The 17806-nt window shown below is 48.0% G+C and overlaps 3 protein-coding genes across 4 annotated transcripts in view; 2 read left to right on the forward strand and 1 right to left on the reverse strand.

Moving 5' to 3' along the window:
* LOC133118005 (spectrin beta chain, non-erythrocytic 5) overlaps window positions 1-885 on the forward strand; it is a 37641-nt gene extending 36756 nt beyond the window's left edge. The window contains exon 33 of the mRNA XM_061227596.1: window positions 56-885. Coding sequence (XP_061083580.1) covers window positions 56-309 — 254 coding nt within the window. The 3' untranslated portion in view covers window positions 310-885. The remainder of the gene's footprint in view (window positions 1-55) is intronic.
* Window positions 886-1400: 515 nt separating this feature from the next.
* map10 (microtubule associated protein 10) lies at window positions 1401-9897 on the reverse strand. The gene is made up of 6 exons (XM_061227597.1): window positions 6838-9897; window positions 4606-4768; window positions 4101-4200; window positions 3370-3525; window positions 2683-2742; window positions 1401-2444 (listed from the first exon to the last, which is right to left on the reverse strand). The coding sequence occupies exons 1-6, from the start codon at window positions 9731-9733 to the stop codon at window positions 2364-2366; spliced, it is 3456 nt and encodes a 1151-aa protein (XP_061083581.1). The 5' UTR covers window positions 9734-9897; the 3' UTR covers window positions 1401-2363.
* Window positions 9898-11772: 1875 nt separating this feature from the next.
* Window positions 11773-17806, forward strand: part of LOC133118260 (signal-induced proliferation-associated 1-like protein 2) — a 46751-nt gene continuing 40717 nt past the window's right edge. For both annotated transcript variants that reach the window (XM_061228101.1, XM_061228103.1), the window contains exon 1: window positions 11773-11933. The gene's annotated coding sequence lies outside the window, so the exon portion shown is untranslated. The remainder of the gene's footprint in view (window positions 11934-17806) is intronic.

A 17806-nucleotide genomic window follows, 5' to 3' on the forward strand; every position in this document is an offset into this window, starting at 1 on the left:
TCGCTCACTGCTCTGCAGTCTGATTCTAACAGCCGTGTGCGTGTGTCTCTCTTAGCAACCTACCAGAAGATCAGCCCGGTACGTCCGAACCCTGCTGCCCGAGGGGGCGGGTCCAGCTACTCTGTCACTCTGGTCATTGGAGACGAGGCCACGCCCACCATCGCTGAGAAGCCGCAGCTGATTGGCTGGAGGCAGGAGGCGTTCCAGGACTCGCCCGGGGGGAGGGGTTACACCAGCCTCCCCCGACCGCGAAACAGGTCGGTCTTCCAGAGGTTTTTCGGGAAGAAGGAGTGGACACACGACCTCTGACCTTCGAACTCTGAGGGGAAGAACCCGCAGCGGGACTCACGGATACTGTAGGTTCTCCCTGCAGATATGCATATCCTCCCTGCATTCTGGTATCTGCAAAACAATGGGGTCTTCACTTGTATTCAAATATTTATTACTCAGAGATGACGAAGAGTCATTGATAAATATGCAAAATGACATGACATGAAGCAGGTTTTTTTCACCAAAATATTTATACATTTGAAAAGCAGTATATTATAATCTGCCACACAACCTGCAGTCACAATCAGCCGTTCTTTTGTTTTCTTTCCTCACCTTTCCTTCTTTTTTTATCCCTAATTTCTGGAATTCAGTTGTGGAGTCACCACTGCCCCACCTACAGGCCAGGATGAGTACTGCATTACTGCAAGTGCAGATAGATCCATCCGTCTCTTGGCGTTTCACCTCTGCAGATATATATTCTGTTCATCTTTGACTCCAGCGCTGGTCTGTTCTCACACACAGCTGCCCCTTTTCTCATATTTATTGACTGTTTGTTTTTATTAATATTTGTTGCTGTGTACTGTGCAGTTTTGTTATAAAACATGTTTACGTTAAGCCCCGAGACTCAAATCTCACCTTTGCGTCAAATTCCTTACGCTGCGCACGCACACCACTCTGCTCTGACCAATCAGGGAGCACATCTGCACCTCTCTGACCAATCAGAATCCACATTTATACCACGCTGACCAATCACTGCATAGATACACCACTCTGACCAATCACGGAACATATCCTCCCCACACCACATCCGCACCACTCCGAACATTCCATTCCACATCCTGTCAAGTACAGTGTATGAACAAAGCTGCCACTCATTTCACTCTTGAAATCTTCAATCTCCGAGACATTTTTATTATTTATTCCAGTTGAACGATCCAAATGATTTGATCACGGTGCGGTTTCATGACTGGGAGAGAGTGGGAGAGAGCCAGGCTCTGATACGTCCTCTTTTTGGTTCCCAAAGAATGTGAACATTGTGTCTCCCCCTGCTGACCTGATTCTATCAAAAGAGAAGCCACGCTGTCTCACACACTCATCATTCAGATTAAATAAGGCCCAAACGAGTCAGTACCAAGTGCCCTTTCAACAGGCCCATTACAAACTTACACAGCCAATACATTTTCTGTGACTTTTATTCCCATAATAAATAATAATACACATTCACAAAAGGAATTGTTTTCTACAATAAAATATACAGCAAAAATAGAGACAATCTTTCCTGTTGCGAAAGAGTAAGAGAGCTCAAATAATCTTTTTTTACATTTTGTACCACTGCTATAAGTTACAGTGCTGAATAAGAAATTAGAATCTGCAAAATATAACCTGCCGTTTAGGTTTCCAAAGTCATTTATGATGATTGATGCAATAAGACAAGCCTACATAGGCAAGGCTGGTCGGTGTTGTTTGGGCTTTTAAACACAGCGCTGAACAGACTGTGCTACCCTCCTGCCCTGTGTTTCTTGCTCAATGGTGTTTTTTTGCCCTCAACAGCAGCCTGAGGGCAGACGGCCATGTTTTTCTTGATGTTACTACCAAATTCATTAAGTTCTACCCTCGAAACTGATAGTTGCTCCAATGGACACATTTCAGTTAAGATCGCCTTTCCCCGAACCCCCTGGACTGAGTTGAAAATTATAATTTGTTATCTTTCTTCATTTTCTTTTCTATTTTTGAGTGAGCGAAACAAAGAGGGGAAAAAAGGAATGGGTGAGTCTTGAACCCCGGTCTCCCACATGAGAGACAATCACACTAACCACACCACCAAATCTGTTGGGAGCCAGAGCTGCCTTTATCAAAATATCAGAATAGGCTGCTCTCTTTAAAAAATAAAAAAAAATAAAAAAATGTTTTCCTCCTGATGAATTAGCAAACACACAGGCACAAGAAGTTTACCCTTTTGACACGACCGTCTGCGCCCAGCACTGTGCTCAATGCTGCCCCCTGCTGGGCCTTTAAACAGGAATATGTTCAGTCTTTAACCAGGGCCACTGTCTGACTGCACTGCCACACACCCAGAGCCCATTCCTCCTGCTTTACGGCGCTCCTGCTTTCAAACACTCCTGCACCGCGGCTACAACGCACGGGAGAATAACGTCTCTGTTGTCCTTGGTGACCTGGAGGGGAAATCAAAAAGAGGCAGAAATTATTGTGGCCATGGTGCCTGAAAGGTCGGCAGTTAAAATAAAAAAAAAAGCCTCAGTGTAGCCGCAACAAGATCTGTGCCGCTGTGCAGCAAGGCCCTTAACTCCACATTGCTCCCGGGGGGGGGGATTAGCCTCTGCGTAGTCTAATCAACTGTAAGTGGCTTTGGATAAATAACCGTAATGTAACGGATGCGGAAGGGGGACTCACGGTGAAGACTTTCACATCACTGCTGCTGCGCACCTCCTCCACGACTGCCATAAGCTTGCCCTGAGGAAGGGAACACGACTGCTGTTAGTAACACATTCACAACTGCAAAATAAACGATGCAGGAGTTCTCCAAAATGTCTACTTTACTCAAAATGATTCAGCAGCCAGATGACTGTTCAGTAGTCAAAAACAGCACCCCCTATAGGCATTTAATAGCACAGGCATGGGAGCATTTTGAGCCTCTGCTTCTTCCTTGATAAAGCCTGTGCAGTTAGCATTGTTACCTTTGAGATGGGGCTGGTCCCTAGCCTAGCCTAGCCTAGCCTAGCGTCCCGCTATCACTCTTACCTTAGGGATGCGGATGGTCCCTCACCTAGCCTAGCGTCCCGCTATCACTCTTACCTTGGGGATGGGGACAGTACCTAGCCTAGCCTAGCATCTCGCTATCACTCTTACCTTAGGGATGGGGCTGGTCCCTAGCATAGCCTAGCCTAGCATCCCGCTATCACTCTTACCTTAGGGATGGGGCTGGTCCCTAGCCTAGCCTAGCCTAGCGTCCCGCTATCACTCTTACCTTAGGGATGGGGCTGGTCCCTAGCCTAGCCTAGCCTAGCATCCCACTATCACTCTTACCCTAGGGATGGGGACGGTACCTAGCCTAGCCCAGCATCCCACTATCACTCTTACCCTAGGGATGGGGATGGTCCCCAGGATGGAGCAGCCATTGCCCTCCAGAGCCTGCTTCACTGCCCGCACAAACTGCTGGCTGAACAGCTCCATCTTCCCGATCTCATCGACCACAAGCACTGACCTCTTCCCCCCGCTCACTGCTGCCACGCCAACCTGCAGGGGAGAGTGTCGGGAGGAAACACTTAGAACACACAACACCTGATACACATACATATACACACACACATACACACACAACAGCGCCACACACACACACACAGGACAACACATATAAACATATAAACATACACAACAGCGACACACACACACATACACAACAGCACCAGACACACACACACACACACACACACACACACACACACACAACAGTGCCGGACACACACACACACACACTCGCTCGCTCGCTCGCTCGCTCGCTCGCTCGCTCGCTCGCTCGCTCGCTCGCACGCACGCACGCACGCACGCACGCACGCACGCACGCACGCACGCACGCACGCACGCACGCACGCACGCACGCACGCACGCACGCACGCACGCACGCACGCACGCACGCACGCACGCACGCACGCACGCACGCACGCACGCACGCACGCACGCACGCACGCACGCACGCACGCACGCACGCACGCACGCACGCACGCACGCACGCACGCACGCACGCACACACACACAACAGTGCCGGACACACACACACACACCTCACTGTGATGCACTGGGTGAGGACTTACATTTCTGAACAGAGGGAGCACCAGGTTTTCGAAAGACAGCAGATCGACCGCATACTGCCCCACCCTGTACTGACGCCCAGCCGAGTGCGTGGAGGAGTCACTGAGGGTGCCAGCAGGAGGAACCACAGATCACCAATAAGCACCAAGCAACACAAATCAGCGAACAGTCAACAGCTAAATCCAACGAGGAAATGGAACATGGAACTCAGGGACTCCAGCCCTGGTCCTGGAGAACTACTGGGTCTGCTGCTTTTTGTTTTCACCTTAAAATCAGACCCAGGTAACCAGGTGAAGTGAGTTAATGGTGTAATCAGCTGCTCTAATTGATTAATTAAGTGCAGAGCAGCAACAAAAATCCCTACAAAAACCCTGTAGCTCTCCAGGACCAGGGTTGGAGACCACCGTTCTACAGTGAATGGGTCTACCGCTGCGACTGTTAAAAACAGGAGAATACAGTAAATATTTTTTTCCGCTTATTATTAGATAATTATTCAAAGTTAAGTACCCAACTCTTGACAGACGGCCCCTATTGCCTGACAGGGTCACCACATCGAATCCGACTCTCCTCCCACGCTCCCGGACCTCCTCCGTGTAGAACCCGTCCAGGATCTCGCCGGACCCCGCCAGCGTCTCACACGCTTTCCGCACCAGGGTGGTCTTCCCTACACCTGGGAACAAAAGACTGGTTAGGCCCGCGTCATCCACCTACGGTTCAGATCTCAATGAGTTCAATATAGGTTTAGTGCACCGTCACTGAGCGCTCATTGGGGCTGGTTCGACCGTGATCTCATACATCAGACAGAGAGCGATGTGATAGAAGTCTCTGACATCACGCAGGGCAGTTTGCTGACCTGTGATGCTAGCAGGAGCCAGAATGACAACTTGCAGGACCAATAGAGGTTTCGACAGCGTTGACTGTTCGAAGAGTCTCCAATGAAATATCCAACGATCGGACTAAAAAGCTATCTAAGTTTTAGAACATATAGCTAGCTGAGCATGTCTATAATTACATTACTCAGGAATGTATAATTAGATTATTAGAAAACACAGGTCATTTATCTGTATTTAGTTACTGTGTTTTGTTGAAAATGCCTTTCGGTAGTGCTATACATAGAGAGACGTTAAGGCAGCTATGCGGCTAGCTACTTAGCAAAACCATGAACTAACTGGCTACGTTAGCAAGCTATGACCGCAAGCTAAACAGGCATTGCAATGAAAGGGCAAACAATCGTAGCTAGCATGCAATTTGAGAAAATAATGACATTTCTAATTACTGTACTGTAAACAGGGTCACTTCGAGAAATTAGCTAGTCAACTATAGTTAGCAACTTGGCTAGCTACACGTTGCAACTAAGCAATAGTTGTAGACTATTTAGGTTACAAGTTATGTTAAGGTTTGGCGGTGCATAGCAAATACACTGAATTCACGAACGTAACGGCCCGGTATGGACATTTTAATATAGCTATCCAGGATTTATAGTTACCAGGTGGTCCAGTAAGAAATACATGTTTATACATGCTGAAATCCCTTCTTTCCTTCTCCACAAGAGAAACCCACGTCACGCGCGTCTGCGCAGCACGTAAACAAACCTGTGCCTTTAATTCCATATTTCTCCACACGGGTGCGCCCAAGACATACAATGCGCCTCAAAAGCGTCCGTTTCTTGCACATAACATTACATGACACGTTATTTAGCGGACGCTTTTATCCAAAGCGACTTACATGTGATTATACTCAGCAGGGTACAAACCCCCTGGAGCAATGTGGGGGGGAAGAGCCTTGCTCAAGGGCCCAACAGCTGTGCGGATCTTACTGTGGCGACACCGGGGCTTGAACCACCAACCTTCCAGGTCACAGTCATGTACCTCACAGCCACTATGCTACAGGCTGCACAATTTTACATTTATAATCTTAATAATATAGCATATGTAGCATATGAATAGGTTGTATGCATGTTGGAATTTGTTGTGTGAGGTGTTTTTTACGGATTTCATTGTCTTTCGAGTCAAACTGCGACGATGTGATGCAAATCAATTTAGTTCAAGAGTCAGAAATCAAGCTCACCATCTGTTATGTACAGTGTATTTACTTTAATCACAATTTTGCAACTGGTACACCCCATTATTCTTTATACATTTTGGGATTCTGAATATAAACAATGACTTATGTGGAAACTGTTTGCAAATAAATAATTTCTCAGTACACAATCAGTTTAAAAAAGTACACCTCTTGTAGTGTTATCAGTGTAAAGTTCAATAAGATAATATAATCATACTGATCATATATTTTTACAGTTTGTCTCAAAAAATAATGTATAACTGATAATGTATAACTGCATAACTAATAATCGCACTGCACAATAAAGATTTCATTGGCTATACTTCCTGCTGCTGCATGCAAACACTGGCATCCGGCCTATGCAGTTATCAGTAGTTACTGTAAATCCAGCACATGCAGTTATCAGTAGTTACTGTAAATCCAGCACATGCAGTTATCAGGAGTTACTGTAAATCCAGCACATGCAGTTATCAGGAGTTACTGTAAATCTCGCACATGCAGTTATCAGGAGTTACTGTAAATCCAGCCTATGCAGTTATCAGGAGTTACTGTAAATCTAGCACATGCAGTTATCAGGAGTTACTGTAAATCTCGCATATGCAGTTATCAGGAGGATGAAATGATACAGACACAGAATAACTATAACTAACAGACCCCAGAGTTCTCATAGTGTGTAACCTGGGAGCTTGCTGAGCACCAGCTCTGAGATGTGATGGCATTTATTGCTGAACCCTAAGGAGCCCAGTTCGTCCAGCGTTTCTCCGTCCCCGGCCCTGTCCCTGCCCCTGCCCGCCGGAGGGGAGAGGACGATAGACCCAGGCTCAGACTCCGAAGAGGCTCGGGGTGAAGGGCTGGTCTCAGAGCGCTGGGGCAGCCGGGCTCCAGACCCTCCGGACTCTTCCCAGAGAGACGGGCCCCTGGAGGCTCCGGAGCCGCGATGCCGGGCGGGAATGCCGGGAGCGAGCTCGCTGTCTCCCGAGGACAGGCTGATGGCCGAGGCTCCGGTGCGAGGCCGGATGACGTGCGTGCCCTTCAGGGAGCGCTGCGGAGAGCCGTCGGACTTCACCGGGAAAGAGACGGCCGGCCTGCGGCTCTCCTGGGAATCGCTGTCGGAGCACGAGGTCTGGGGTCTGCGGCGTTCCTGGGAATCGCTGTCGGAGCGTGAGGGTCTGCGGCGTTCCTGGGAATCGCTGTCGGAGCGTGAGGTCTGGGGTCTGCGGCGTTCCTGGGAATCGCTGTCGGAGCGTGAGGTCTGGGGTCTGCAGCGTTCCTGGGAATCGCTGTTGGAGCGTGAGGTCTGGGGTCTGCGGCGTTCCTGGGAATCGCTGTCGGAGTGCGAGGCCTGTTTTCTGAGGCCCCTCCCGGCTGGCTCCGGGCTCTCGGGGGGGTCGGGGGAGAAGCCCTCCGTGGGCTCCAGGCTGGTGAAGTCGTCCAGGTACTCGCCGCGATCCGGGGAACCCCGGCAGGATTCCGAGCGGAGCGGGGCGGGACTGCTGAAGGGGCTGCTCCCGGCGCTCCCGCTCTGGAATCCCGGGTTATTCCGCTGGGGGGGCCAGGGGTCGCTGGCGTCGCTCGCAGGCCCCCCTCCGTCGCTGTGGTCCGAGTGCTGGCTCAGTGCGCTGGGAATGCGGACCTGAACCGTCCGGTTCTGACCCGGGGCTGCGGTCCGGTGCTGACCCGCGGCTGGTTTCCCACCCGCAGCGGTTCTGGATTTCACACCCTCATAGTGAGAACTGAACGGCAGGGCCCTGCCGTTGTCACGGCTACCCGTCCGCCAGGTCCCGCCTCTCCCGCTCTCTCCGCTCAGCGACGGCGTTCCCGTCCAGACGGACTCCACGTCCACGCTGCTGACCAGCGTCTGCACGTTCTCGTCCAGGTTCGCGCTCCGGTCCACGGCCCGGCCTCGGGGGGAGCCGGGCAGCCTGTGACCCGGTCTCGCTGCGCCGGACCCGGTCCGATGGAGCCCCCTGGTGGCCTGTTTCAGCGCTGCAGCGCGGCTCCTCCAGGCCCGCTCTTGGCGCTCCTGCTCCCTCAGCACCTCGGGGTTGTTCTGCTGCAGCCTCAGACGCACCGTCCGGGTCAGCCCGTGCACCAGCTTCCGTTTGGGGGGAGATTTCAGGGCGTCCGCCTTCCCTGGGCGTAGGCTCTGCCTCTGTACTTTACCCGGGTCTTTACCCGCCGGATTTACCTGTGCCTGGCTGCGTTTGGGCCGGGGGGGGCTGGGGGACCTGCTGCCCCGGGACGCAGGTGATGCGACGCAGCTGCGGGGGTGCGGTTTGGGGGGGTGCGCGGGTGCTGGTTGGCGGCCCCAGGCTACCCCTGCGGGGGCAGACACAGGAGCAGGAAGCTCCTGAGGCAGGCCACTTAACTGGGACAGCTCCTGGAGGAGCGCGTTCAGCAGAGGCAGCCGTCTCAAAGCCTCCCCGAGGACAGCGGGAGGTGCCTGGGACTGTTCCGTAACCGCGCTCCTCCTCCGCACCTCCTCTGGGAGAGCCACGCTCCTCCTCTCCACAGGGAGACCCTGCTCCTCCTCCTCCTCCTCCTCATGCAGATCCTCGACTGTGAGAGTGTCCATGGCCACGTCTACGAGCCTGTATCCGTCTGCCTCCTCCTCCTCCTGTCTCCCCCCTGGGCGGCTGTAGTACAGAGGAGGGGGGCAGTACACATTCAGGCTCACGTCCTTATCGAAGTCCCTTTGCTCAACTTCGATGCTCTTCACTCGCCTCCTCGCCGGTTCGGTTTGCGTTCCTGTCGACACACCGTGCTTTGACCGCTTCGCCTCCGTCTCTGTCTCTGACACCACGACGTCCGTTCGCTGCCCGTCCAACTCAATGTGCTGGCAAAGTGCGTTAGACGAGTCGGGTTGCAGATCGACGTCATCCCTGCACGTATTGGCTTCCGGAAAATTATTAGAGGGTTTCAACGGTTGTTTAACAGGAGTTCTACTGGAGCCCAAATGCAAAACCCTGCTTTCGGGAATGTGTGGTATCAGACTTGCTCCCAAGCTTAAAAGTTTGTATCCCAGAGAAATGCAGCCTATTTTCTCGCCCATCAGATTATATAAACCGAATAATCCCTTTTCACCCTGCGCGGACGGAGTGCAAATTCCAAGCTGCTTAACGTCCGTTTTGATTATGTCGATGGTTTTCGCAAGAGAGACCATTGAGCTTCCCAACAACTTAGGAATTTCGTTTCTTGAATCCAAAACCATGACATAGAGAGGCACATTAGACAGATGCGTGTGGAGCAAATCCAGATTTATTTTAAACAAGCACGATTTGCCTTTCCTAAATGGGTATTCTAAGGTCCGATCCATGTGTTGCTGATGAAGTAAAGCATCTTGTTTCGAAATATCGGTCGCCGCGTTTTCTTTTTCACTATCCGAGTCCTCCTGGCGCTCACAATCTTCCTTCTCCCCTCGGTAAATAACCAAAGTAGGGAAATCCAGCAGACGCACCCCTACTGCTGGGTCAAAACCCCTCTTCACTAACCCAGGTTTGTGGATTTTTATATACTCCACCAACACCTCAAATGAAAAAAGAGTTTCTGAAGAATACGAGTTACAATCAGCCATGTTTGGTTAACGTTAGCGTCGGCCAGGTAGTTGGCGGGCTACATGAAGTCATACATGGCATGAATTGTTCACATGTAGTTTGGAAGTCGATATTACCGACATATTTTTGATCAAATAAAAGTCCGACTCTGAATAATAAAACAGGAGATCAATCTATGAAAAGCACGTTACCTAATATATATCTCGTCTTCCTAGCTGACCGTTGTTCTACTAGCTAGCATCAAATCCGTTGACACTCCAAGCTCAGCTCCAAGGAAACAAACTGTCGCATGTTTTTATCGTCAGCAACGCGTCAACGGGGTAGTCTGGGAGCCGTAGTTTGGGATGCTTTGGAAGTTGTTCTGGGAATGTTGCTTGTACAGAAGTATGAGGATAATATATGAGCACTCTTTATTGTATGAACTATAGCAGAGTTTATCAGTGCCGTCTAGTCTTCATGGACCCAACCGGGTTAGCCATCCACATTTTAGATGTGTTCAAGTATCGACAACACAGAACAATAATGTAGAGGTAACATGTTTCGACTATTGCAGGTCCTCTCAGGCAAAAGTGATGAGCCCAAAAAATAATAATCTTTCATTTTACTGAGTTGGAGTGGTATAAATGACAACGCTGTGTGGAACACTAGCTGGACAAAATGAGCTAAAATAAGATTCACGCTATGAAATTTACACAAACAAACTGTCCAGATATTCCACAATAAAATGGAATGCCGTGGAATTTAAACCATTTTACTGACAATATTCTGACAGCTAAACAAAAAATATATACGAATTATTACTTTTGTACCTCTCTCTCTATATATATATATATTTTATTTTTATTTATTTTTTGCTTCTCCTGTGAGCTCAAATGGGAAATATGGGTCCGAACAATAGTGATCACATTACCACAACTTTTCCCTTATTGGTCAAATTGATGGTGTTACAACTAACCCAATGTTACGACCATCTCCCCCTACGAATTAAAGGTAGAAGGTGAGACGCTTGTTTTAACAACCAATAATTTTCAAGACGCCTGCTTGAGGAATACATTTGTGTCATTACAAAATAAACAAGCATATGGTGCTATTAATCTTGAAAAATCAATTGCAATCAAGTTAAGCAGGCTAATCCTACTGCTGGGGTCATATTGATGTCAAAGGCATTCTATAGGCATACCACGGCCGTTATTAATACTCCGGGGTAAACACCTGTTTTCAGTTCAACATACACGCAATGAGCTTTTAACAAGATGTATGAAGCCGAATATTGCTTATAGTGCTGACGAATGCGATTATATTGGTGTGTAATTAAATTATTTGGCTCTTCGATGAAAAGGGGTTATCTGTCTAAATCTCAGTTGTCTCGGAGTCTAAAAATAGCGTGACATTTACATACAGAGCTTAGATGTGACATTTTATTTGAGAACGCATTATTGCTATATCATAGCACGCGTAGCCTATGCGTTTTATGAAAAATATATTCCAAAAGAAAGCACAGTTGTCCACTGCTTAACTGTATGAAAATATTTCTGCGTCCAATCCACTGATTTAGACCTAGACAAGTCAGTCGCGTTCAAATGCAAATCATAACCCATTTGTTACTGATGGATGGAGATGCAGTATTTTATAGTAATTGTTTTCTTAAACTCTCCAGTTGGTGCCACTAGTAGTCCAGGTTTGCTGCTGTGACTTCAGTAGCCGCGATATTTAACTTGTGACCCGGCTGATGGAGCTTCAGGGATTTCAACGCTAATTCAGTCGGAGGTTTCCCTTTTTAAACGAAAATTACTGGTTTATCTGGTTATTGTTTTTTTTTTGTTGCAGCAGCAGCAGCAGCAAAGCAGCATATTAATTGCGCTGCACTCGAATTGACATGATGGAACTTGACCCACTGGAGTGCAAAATTTTAAGCCTGTGCATTGATTGACTGCTCCACAAACGAATGAGTAGAGACGCCATGGGCGGTTCTACAGCATGTCAGCCAATCAGCTGATGGGATAGGCCGAAACCCGGTCATCGGCACTGTCAGCTGGAGCGGCACTCTGAAATGGTTTTAGTTGGATGCTGGCTTTTCACGGCGGAGTTGCGAATATAGGGGAGGCTCCTTTTGCTGTCTCCTGGCAAGAAACACTATCCGCAAAACAGGTTCACCAACTGGGGATAAATAACGATTTTTCCGGAATACTGTTATGGGATTTTCTACGGCCAACATTGTGGGTAAGATCACGAGCGCATTGCATTTTAAGAAATTTCTGCGTAGCCGACAATACAGGTAGTTGGCGAACAACTGTCTTTGGACTGTAAGTTGATAGGTAGCTAGACAGTCAGACAAGTTTTGTTGGTAGCTAGCTAAAGCTAGCTTTGTTGCACGTTCTGCTCATAGCAATGCGTTTCCCAAACTACAAAAATGGAACAAAGGACTTGGATTGCATTTGCTATTTATATACAAAGGACGCAGATTTACCTCTCAAGTTAACCAGCGTTACATGATCGTGGGAACACAAACAATTTCGTTGCGTGAAAGTTATTGTATAATTTTGGTGATCATAACTTACTTGCAGCTAACTAGCATGGTCGGTTTGGCGTTTGATAACAAGGCTACTAAGTTATTTTGTTAAGTTTTCAGTTAATTGGAGCCAATAAGTCAATCATTCAACAGCTTGTTCATTCTCACACACTACTCATAATAGTAACATTTGTTATCGAGTTTGCATGATTATTTCTCTGTCGCCAGTCTGCTTGTATATAGCCTGACGTTAGTTTATTGACGATGATGATGAAGATGATGATGAACGACATAAATAGTGTATTGTACGGCAGGAAGATTTGCGCGATGAAAGGCAAACAAACACACAAGTCTAGGTCACATTTTCTAACGCTGTTAAACTAGTCTGGAGCTTGGGGTCGATCGCTCAGAACTGGTAGGGTTAGCCAGTTTACAGGATGGAGAGAACTGTCTGTTATACCGGTTATGATGACGTTCCATTACGAAAATGCACGAGTTTTGACCGGTTATGTCAAGCTGGCTGACTGATTTTAGTTCAGTCATTAGCTTTACCACCAGGGGCATGTCCTTCTGTCTCATGCATCTACCTGGGGAAAGTAGCAGTTTTCCCTTGTTATCATAGCCCTTTTGTGTTAATAGCATATACGACTGTTTGCCAGAACAAAGAAGCATGCAATCGGTAATTTCATAAACGGTGCCACACTTGGCTGTATTTTCAGGTATTCCCTTCATATTGACTTTCTTGGGTTAAAAGCACGCCACGCCATTTTAAAACGAGGTTAATTGAGAGGATTGACTGCACAGTTGTTTCCAGCGTTGAATTTGGAGGTGTGAACTGTGAACACATGGACCTGGTGTGAAAGCCTATCACCCTTTTGGTCGGTACATTTGGTCTTCTCCTGGGATCTTTTTTTCCCAGCGATGGGTCCACGAAGTGCTGTGTTTGGCGTGTAGCGACTCTCTAGTGATAGTTTCTTTGTGACACTCATAAAGCTTGATGGGAACCTCCTGGCTAAACCGTGCAGTCTTTTAAGCAATGACAATGAACGTGTACCTGAAATATAGCCACATTGTGATATTAATTACCTGATCGTTTTATTGAAATGGAAATCTATTGTGTGTGTTGCAATACCATGCGCAGGACAGCTGTTAGTTATTTGTGTTACGATTATAATTCTCCTTGCCTCCAAAGTTATCGTCAACGGAATGCACCTTGTATCAGGGCGTAGAAGATCCAGTTTATGCTGCAACGTTCCTAATCGTTTCAGTATTGTTACCTAGTGACAAACCATTTGCTTTGACACTGTGTAATGACATAATTAGTCAAGCCTGCTGGAAATTAAGTGGCCATATGGAAGGAATGTCTGCCAACATTCAGGCAGATTGGGTGACCTGCAGGTACTCATGTCTTTTGATGTTTGGGGGGGGGGGGGGGGGGGTAAATGCCCCAAGAGATACATTAAAGGCTTGCTGAACTGGATGACAAACTCATTTATGTGGAAACTCAGATCTTGCCTATGGACACAATATTTATTTCAGCCATTGCATTGCGTAATTAATTATACAATGTTATTTCAGGTTTTCCTAAAGCGAGTGTGACATATTTAAACGGGAATCAAACGCTTATTAAAAGTACATTGCCCTCTCTGTGTGGCTCATATAGGCATTTCTGTGTTGTGCTCACGGGAAGGGAGGGCAGTCGGCATACAGTGACGCTGGCAGTGTTCAGAGTTCGGTGTTATTTTCTAGACGCACTTGTGGTTGGGGAAAACGTATGGGTCGCTATGGGCTCTGCGTTTGGAGTCCTGGTCTTGGCTGACTCGCATACAATGCGTTTACTGTGCTTCGGAGCAAAACCGAGTCAAATGAGTGTCCTAATCGTGTGATGGGTGCAGGGTGGTCTCTGATATCCAAGGCGGATGAAAGCTCGACACTGAAAGCTTACTGCCCTGGGACTGAATCTGCCCCTGCCCCTGCCCCTGCCACTGCCACTGCCATTTCTAGTTCGAGGCCCAATAAGCCTCTCCGTGGAGCTGCTTTATTCCAGAGGATGTGTGAATGTGGCTTTTCTGAGTGCCCCTCGTGTGTAGTACTCATATCTTATAGTCTTATGTTTGGTTTAAGCTGCATACAGTCAAGGTGTGATGTTTTCCTCTCTGTCTTTGGCGGAGTAAACTAACATGCTTTTGCTTGGCCTGTCGTGCTGCGTTATTGTCCGATAGTGTAGATGGGGAATAATCCCTGAATTTATAGAAATAATGTATGGCCTAATCTCTGATGTACTAAGCAGTGGTGAAGCTGCATGGGAATTAGTCCAGTTGCCATACTGCTCCGCGCAGACAAAAGAAGTTGGTGCGACATGCAGCCATTTTAGTCCCCGCGCGTTTCAGACACGACGGGATGTGAATGAATGCGGCGTTGGCGAAGGCCTGCTTTGTTAGCCCGGAGGAGTGCGTTTTGGAGAGCCTGCTCGGACTGTGCCTGAATTAGCCCCGCTCTCTTTGTCCCGATGTAGCTGACTGAAAGCCCCGCACACACGTGACCGCACTGGCCCTTCTCTGTGTGTCCTCTGCTGTCTGCTGCCGGGTTTGTAGAGGAGAGCACAGGACCTGGGACTCTACTGTTCTGTGAGTGCTTCCAGGGTAGTCTGTAGGTCTCTAGGTTTAACAGTGTAGTCTGAAGGTTTAACAGTGTAGTCTGTAGGTTTAACAGTGTTGTCTGTAGGTCTGTAGGTTTAACAGTGTAGTATGAAGGTCTGTAGGTTTAACAGTGTAGTCTGTAGGTCTGTAGGTTTAACAGTCTAGTCTGAAGGTGTAACAGTGTAGTATGAAGGTCTGTAGGTTTAACAGTGTAGTATGAAGGTCTGTAGGTTTAACAGTGTAGTATGAAGGTCTGTAGGTTTAACAGTGTAGTATGAAGGTCTGTGGGTTTAACAGTGTAGTGTGAAGGTCTGTAGGTTTAACAGTGTAGTCTGTAGCTCTGTAGGTTTAACAGTGTAGTCTGTAGCTCTGTAGGTTTAACAGTGTAGTCTGTAGGTTTAACCGTCTAGTCTGAAGGTTTAACAGTGTAGTATGAAGGTCTGTAGGTTTAACAGTGTAGTATGAAGGTCTGTAGGTTTAACAGTGTAGTGTGAAGGTCTGTAGGTTTAACAGTGTAGTCTGTAGCTCTGTAGGTTTAACAGTGTAGTCTGTAGCTCTGTAGGTTTAACAGTGTAGTCTGTAGCTCTGTAGGTTTAACAGTGTAGTCTGTAGCTCTGTAGGTTTAACAGTGTCGTCTGAATGTCTGTATGTTTAAGAGTGTAGTCTGTAGGTCTATAGGTGCAGTGCAACTGTATAGTCTGTAGGCCAACATGTTTAACATTGTAGTCTATAGGTTAACAATGTAGTCTGTTGGTCAATATGTTTTCGCAGTGTAGTCTGAAGATCGGAGCGACGTTTTTTTTCCCCCCGGAAGCATTTCACTCAGAAAAGGTGTACTACTGCTTCAGGTATGATTACAAAAAAAGAAAAGACTGAAAGAAATCTAACACCACATTCCGGAGATAGTTGTTACTGCGCTTCCAAAAAGAAATTGTTATACCGCGATGCCTAGATCGGCCAGCCCTAGTTATAGTATTTATCTGCTGGGTATATTTTGCGATGCGGGCTGCCACAGAGGTATTGTAGATGATGGCGTAATGTTAGCCTGTGTGTCATGCTCGGAGCATTAGTCTCAGCTGCGAGCGCTACCCGGCTTGTCCGGCTTGTTGACATGTTCAGAGAGCATTCAAAATCACCAGCTGTCTCTCGCGATCCGTCCAGCTCCCTCTCCGCCCGGTGACAGAATAAATGCCCGCGTCGCGCTTCCACAGGAAGCGGGCTTGTCGGGAGCAGCTGCTGGGATATGGATTTGCCCGCTGACGGCGTTTCCGCACCCCTCCTGTCAGGCCTTGGTACGGGTGTTTGGTGCAAGTTTTGGAACCTGACACTCAGTGCTGTTATTAAAAGAAAAAAAGAAGAAGAAAATCATGCATTGGCATAAACTGAATTGCAGGCCTCAATCCTCATAAGTGCGATTAACGCGTCTCTAAGCATCTGACCTGCTACTTCAGAGTCGCACGCCAGTGTGGGGGTGCAACATTAATTGCGCACCTGCTTCAACATTAAATATTGTTTTCATAAGGGGCTGATTTTATTAGCTGTGGCAAATAAGGATATGTAGCCGTAAATTACTGGGGACATTACTATGGTGGTATGTGTGTGTGCGTGTGTGCTTGTGTGTGAGAGAGAGACTGAGTGAAGAGTAACATGTTGTTGAAGGTGCGTGCTTGTGTGTGTTTGTGTGCTTTATTGTACGTCGCTCTGGATAAGAGCATCTGCTAAATGACTGTAATGTAATTTAATGTGTCCGTCTGTGTGTGTGTGTTTGTGTGTGTGTTTGTGAAGCGTAACGTGTGTGTGTGTGTGTGTGTGTGTGTGTGTGTGTGTGTGTGTGTGTGTGTGTGTGTGTGTGTGTGTGTGTGTGTGTGTGTGTGTGTGTGTGTGTGTGTGTGTGTGTATGAAGAGTAAAGTGTTGATTGTGGACACGTGTGACTGTCGTTCTGTTGCGGTCAAATGAGGTCAACCTAAACACAGGGAACGGTCGAACCTGGAGCGCTCCGTGGAGTGGCCAGGCCTAGCTCAGGCAGACAGACACGGTCAGCCCGCCCGGTCTGTCCCCACGGTCTGTGTGTCAGAGTAAAGGCTAATCTGTCCTCCCGCGACAAAGTGTCTTCTGACAAAACTTTGTCCGACAACGTTTCCCATTTACAGTTCAGGGTCAGCGCCGCTTCGTTGCTATAGCGACGAGCTTTCTCCTCAAACCCGTCGATTTCGCTCGCCAACTACGTAAAAAATAAAGTAAAACCAAGTCAACAATCGTCCTTGCCGAGGCAACCTTTTGTTTGAAATTGCGTCAACCAATCGCGGGCGTCTGTGCTGTGACTGTGCGGGGACACCTGTTGAGGTCATACGTGTCGGGTCGGCGTGTTGGCGTGTTTTCCGCGGGCGTGTCGCACGACGCGTAATCGAGCCGTTAGCGTAGCGCTGCGCCGCGCTGTGACGGAAACTGAAGCCGTATCCTCCAGGGCCCTCCCCGCCTCAGTCCAGCTGCTGTGGGCTCAGCTTGTGCTGCTCGGCTGGGTGTTTAATGGCCTCCATCGCAGGGGGGTGACATACTTTTCCTGCAGCTTGACCCCCTTGTGCCGATTTGGGTTATAGAGGCCAGTTATTCCCCCCCGGCTGTCCTCCGATGTGTTCTCCGTTGCAGTTTGGGTGGAGAGTGATGGTGTCAAATCAATCAATCAATCACGCTTTATTCATGAACCAAATTTCAGACGAATTTGCAACACTGCGTGCTGACTGAAAATTAAGAACAAAGAACATAAAAATCAGGTACACTGTGTATAGCCCCCTTCTGGATACCCCAGGCCTGCTCATTATGCCTAGATGCCGGCAGTCTTCGGCATTTTCATTTATCATACTGAGCCAGGACATGTCTGCTGTTACATAACCGTGCTCATTTTGGGAAAAGGCCTTTTATTTATTCCCCTCCCAGTGGATTTAGT

Source organism: Conger conger, chromosome 18 (genome assembly GCF_963514075.1).
Source record: "Conger conger chromosome 18, fConCon1.1, whole genome shotgun sequence".
NCBI classification, from domain to species: Eukaryota; Metazoa; Chordata; class Actinopteri; order Anguilliformes; family Congridae; genus Conger; species Conger conger.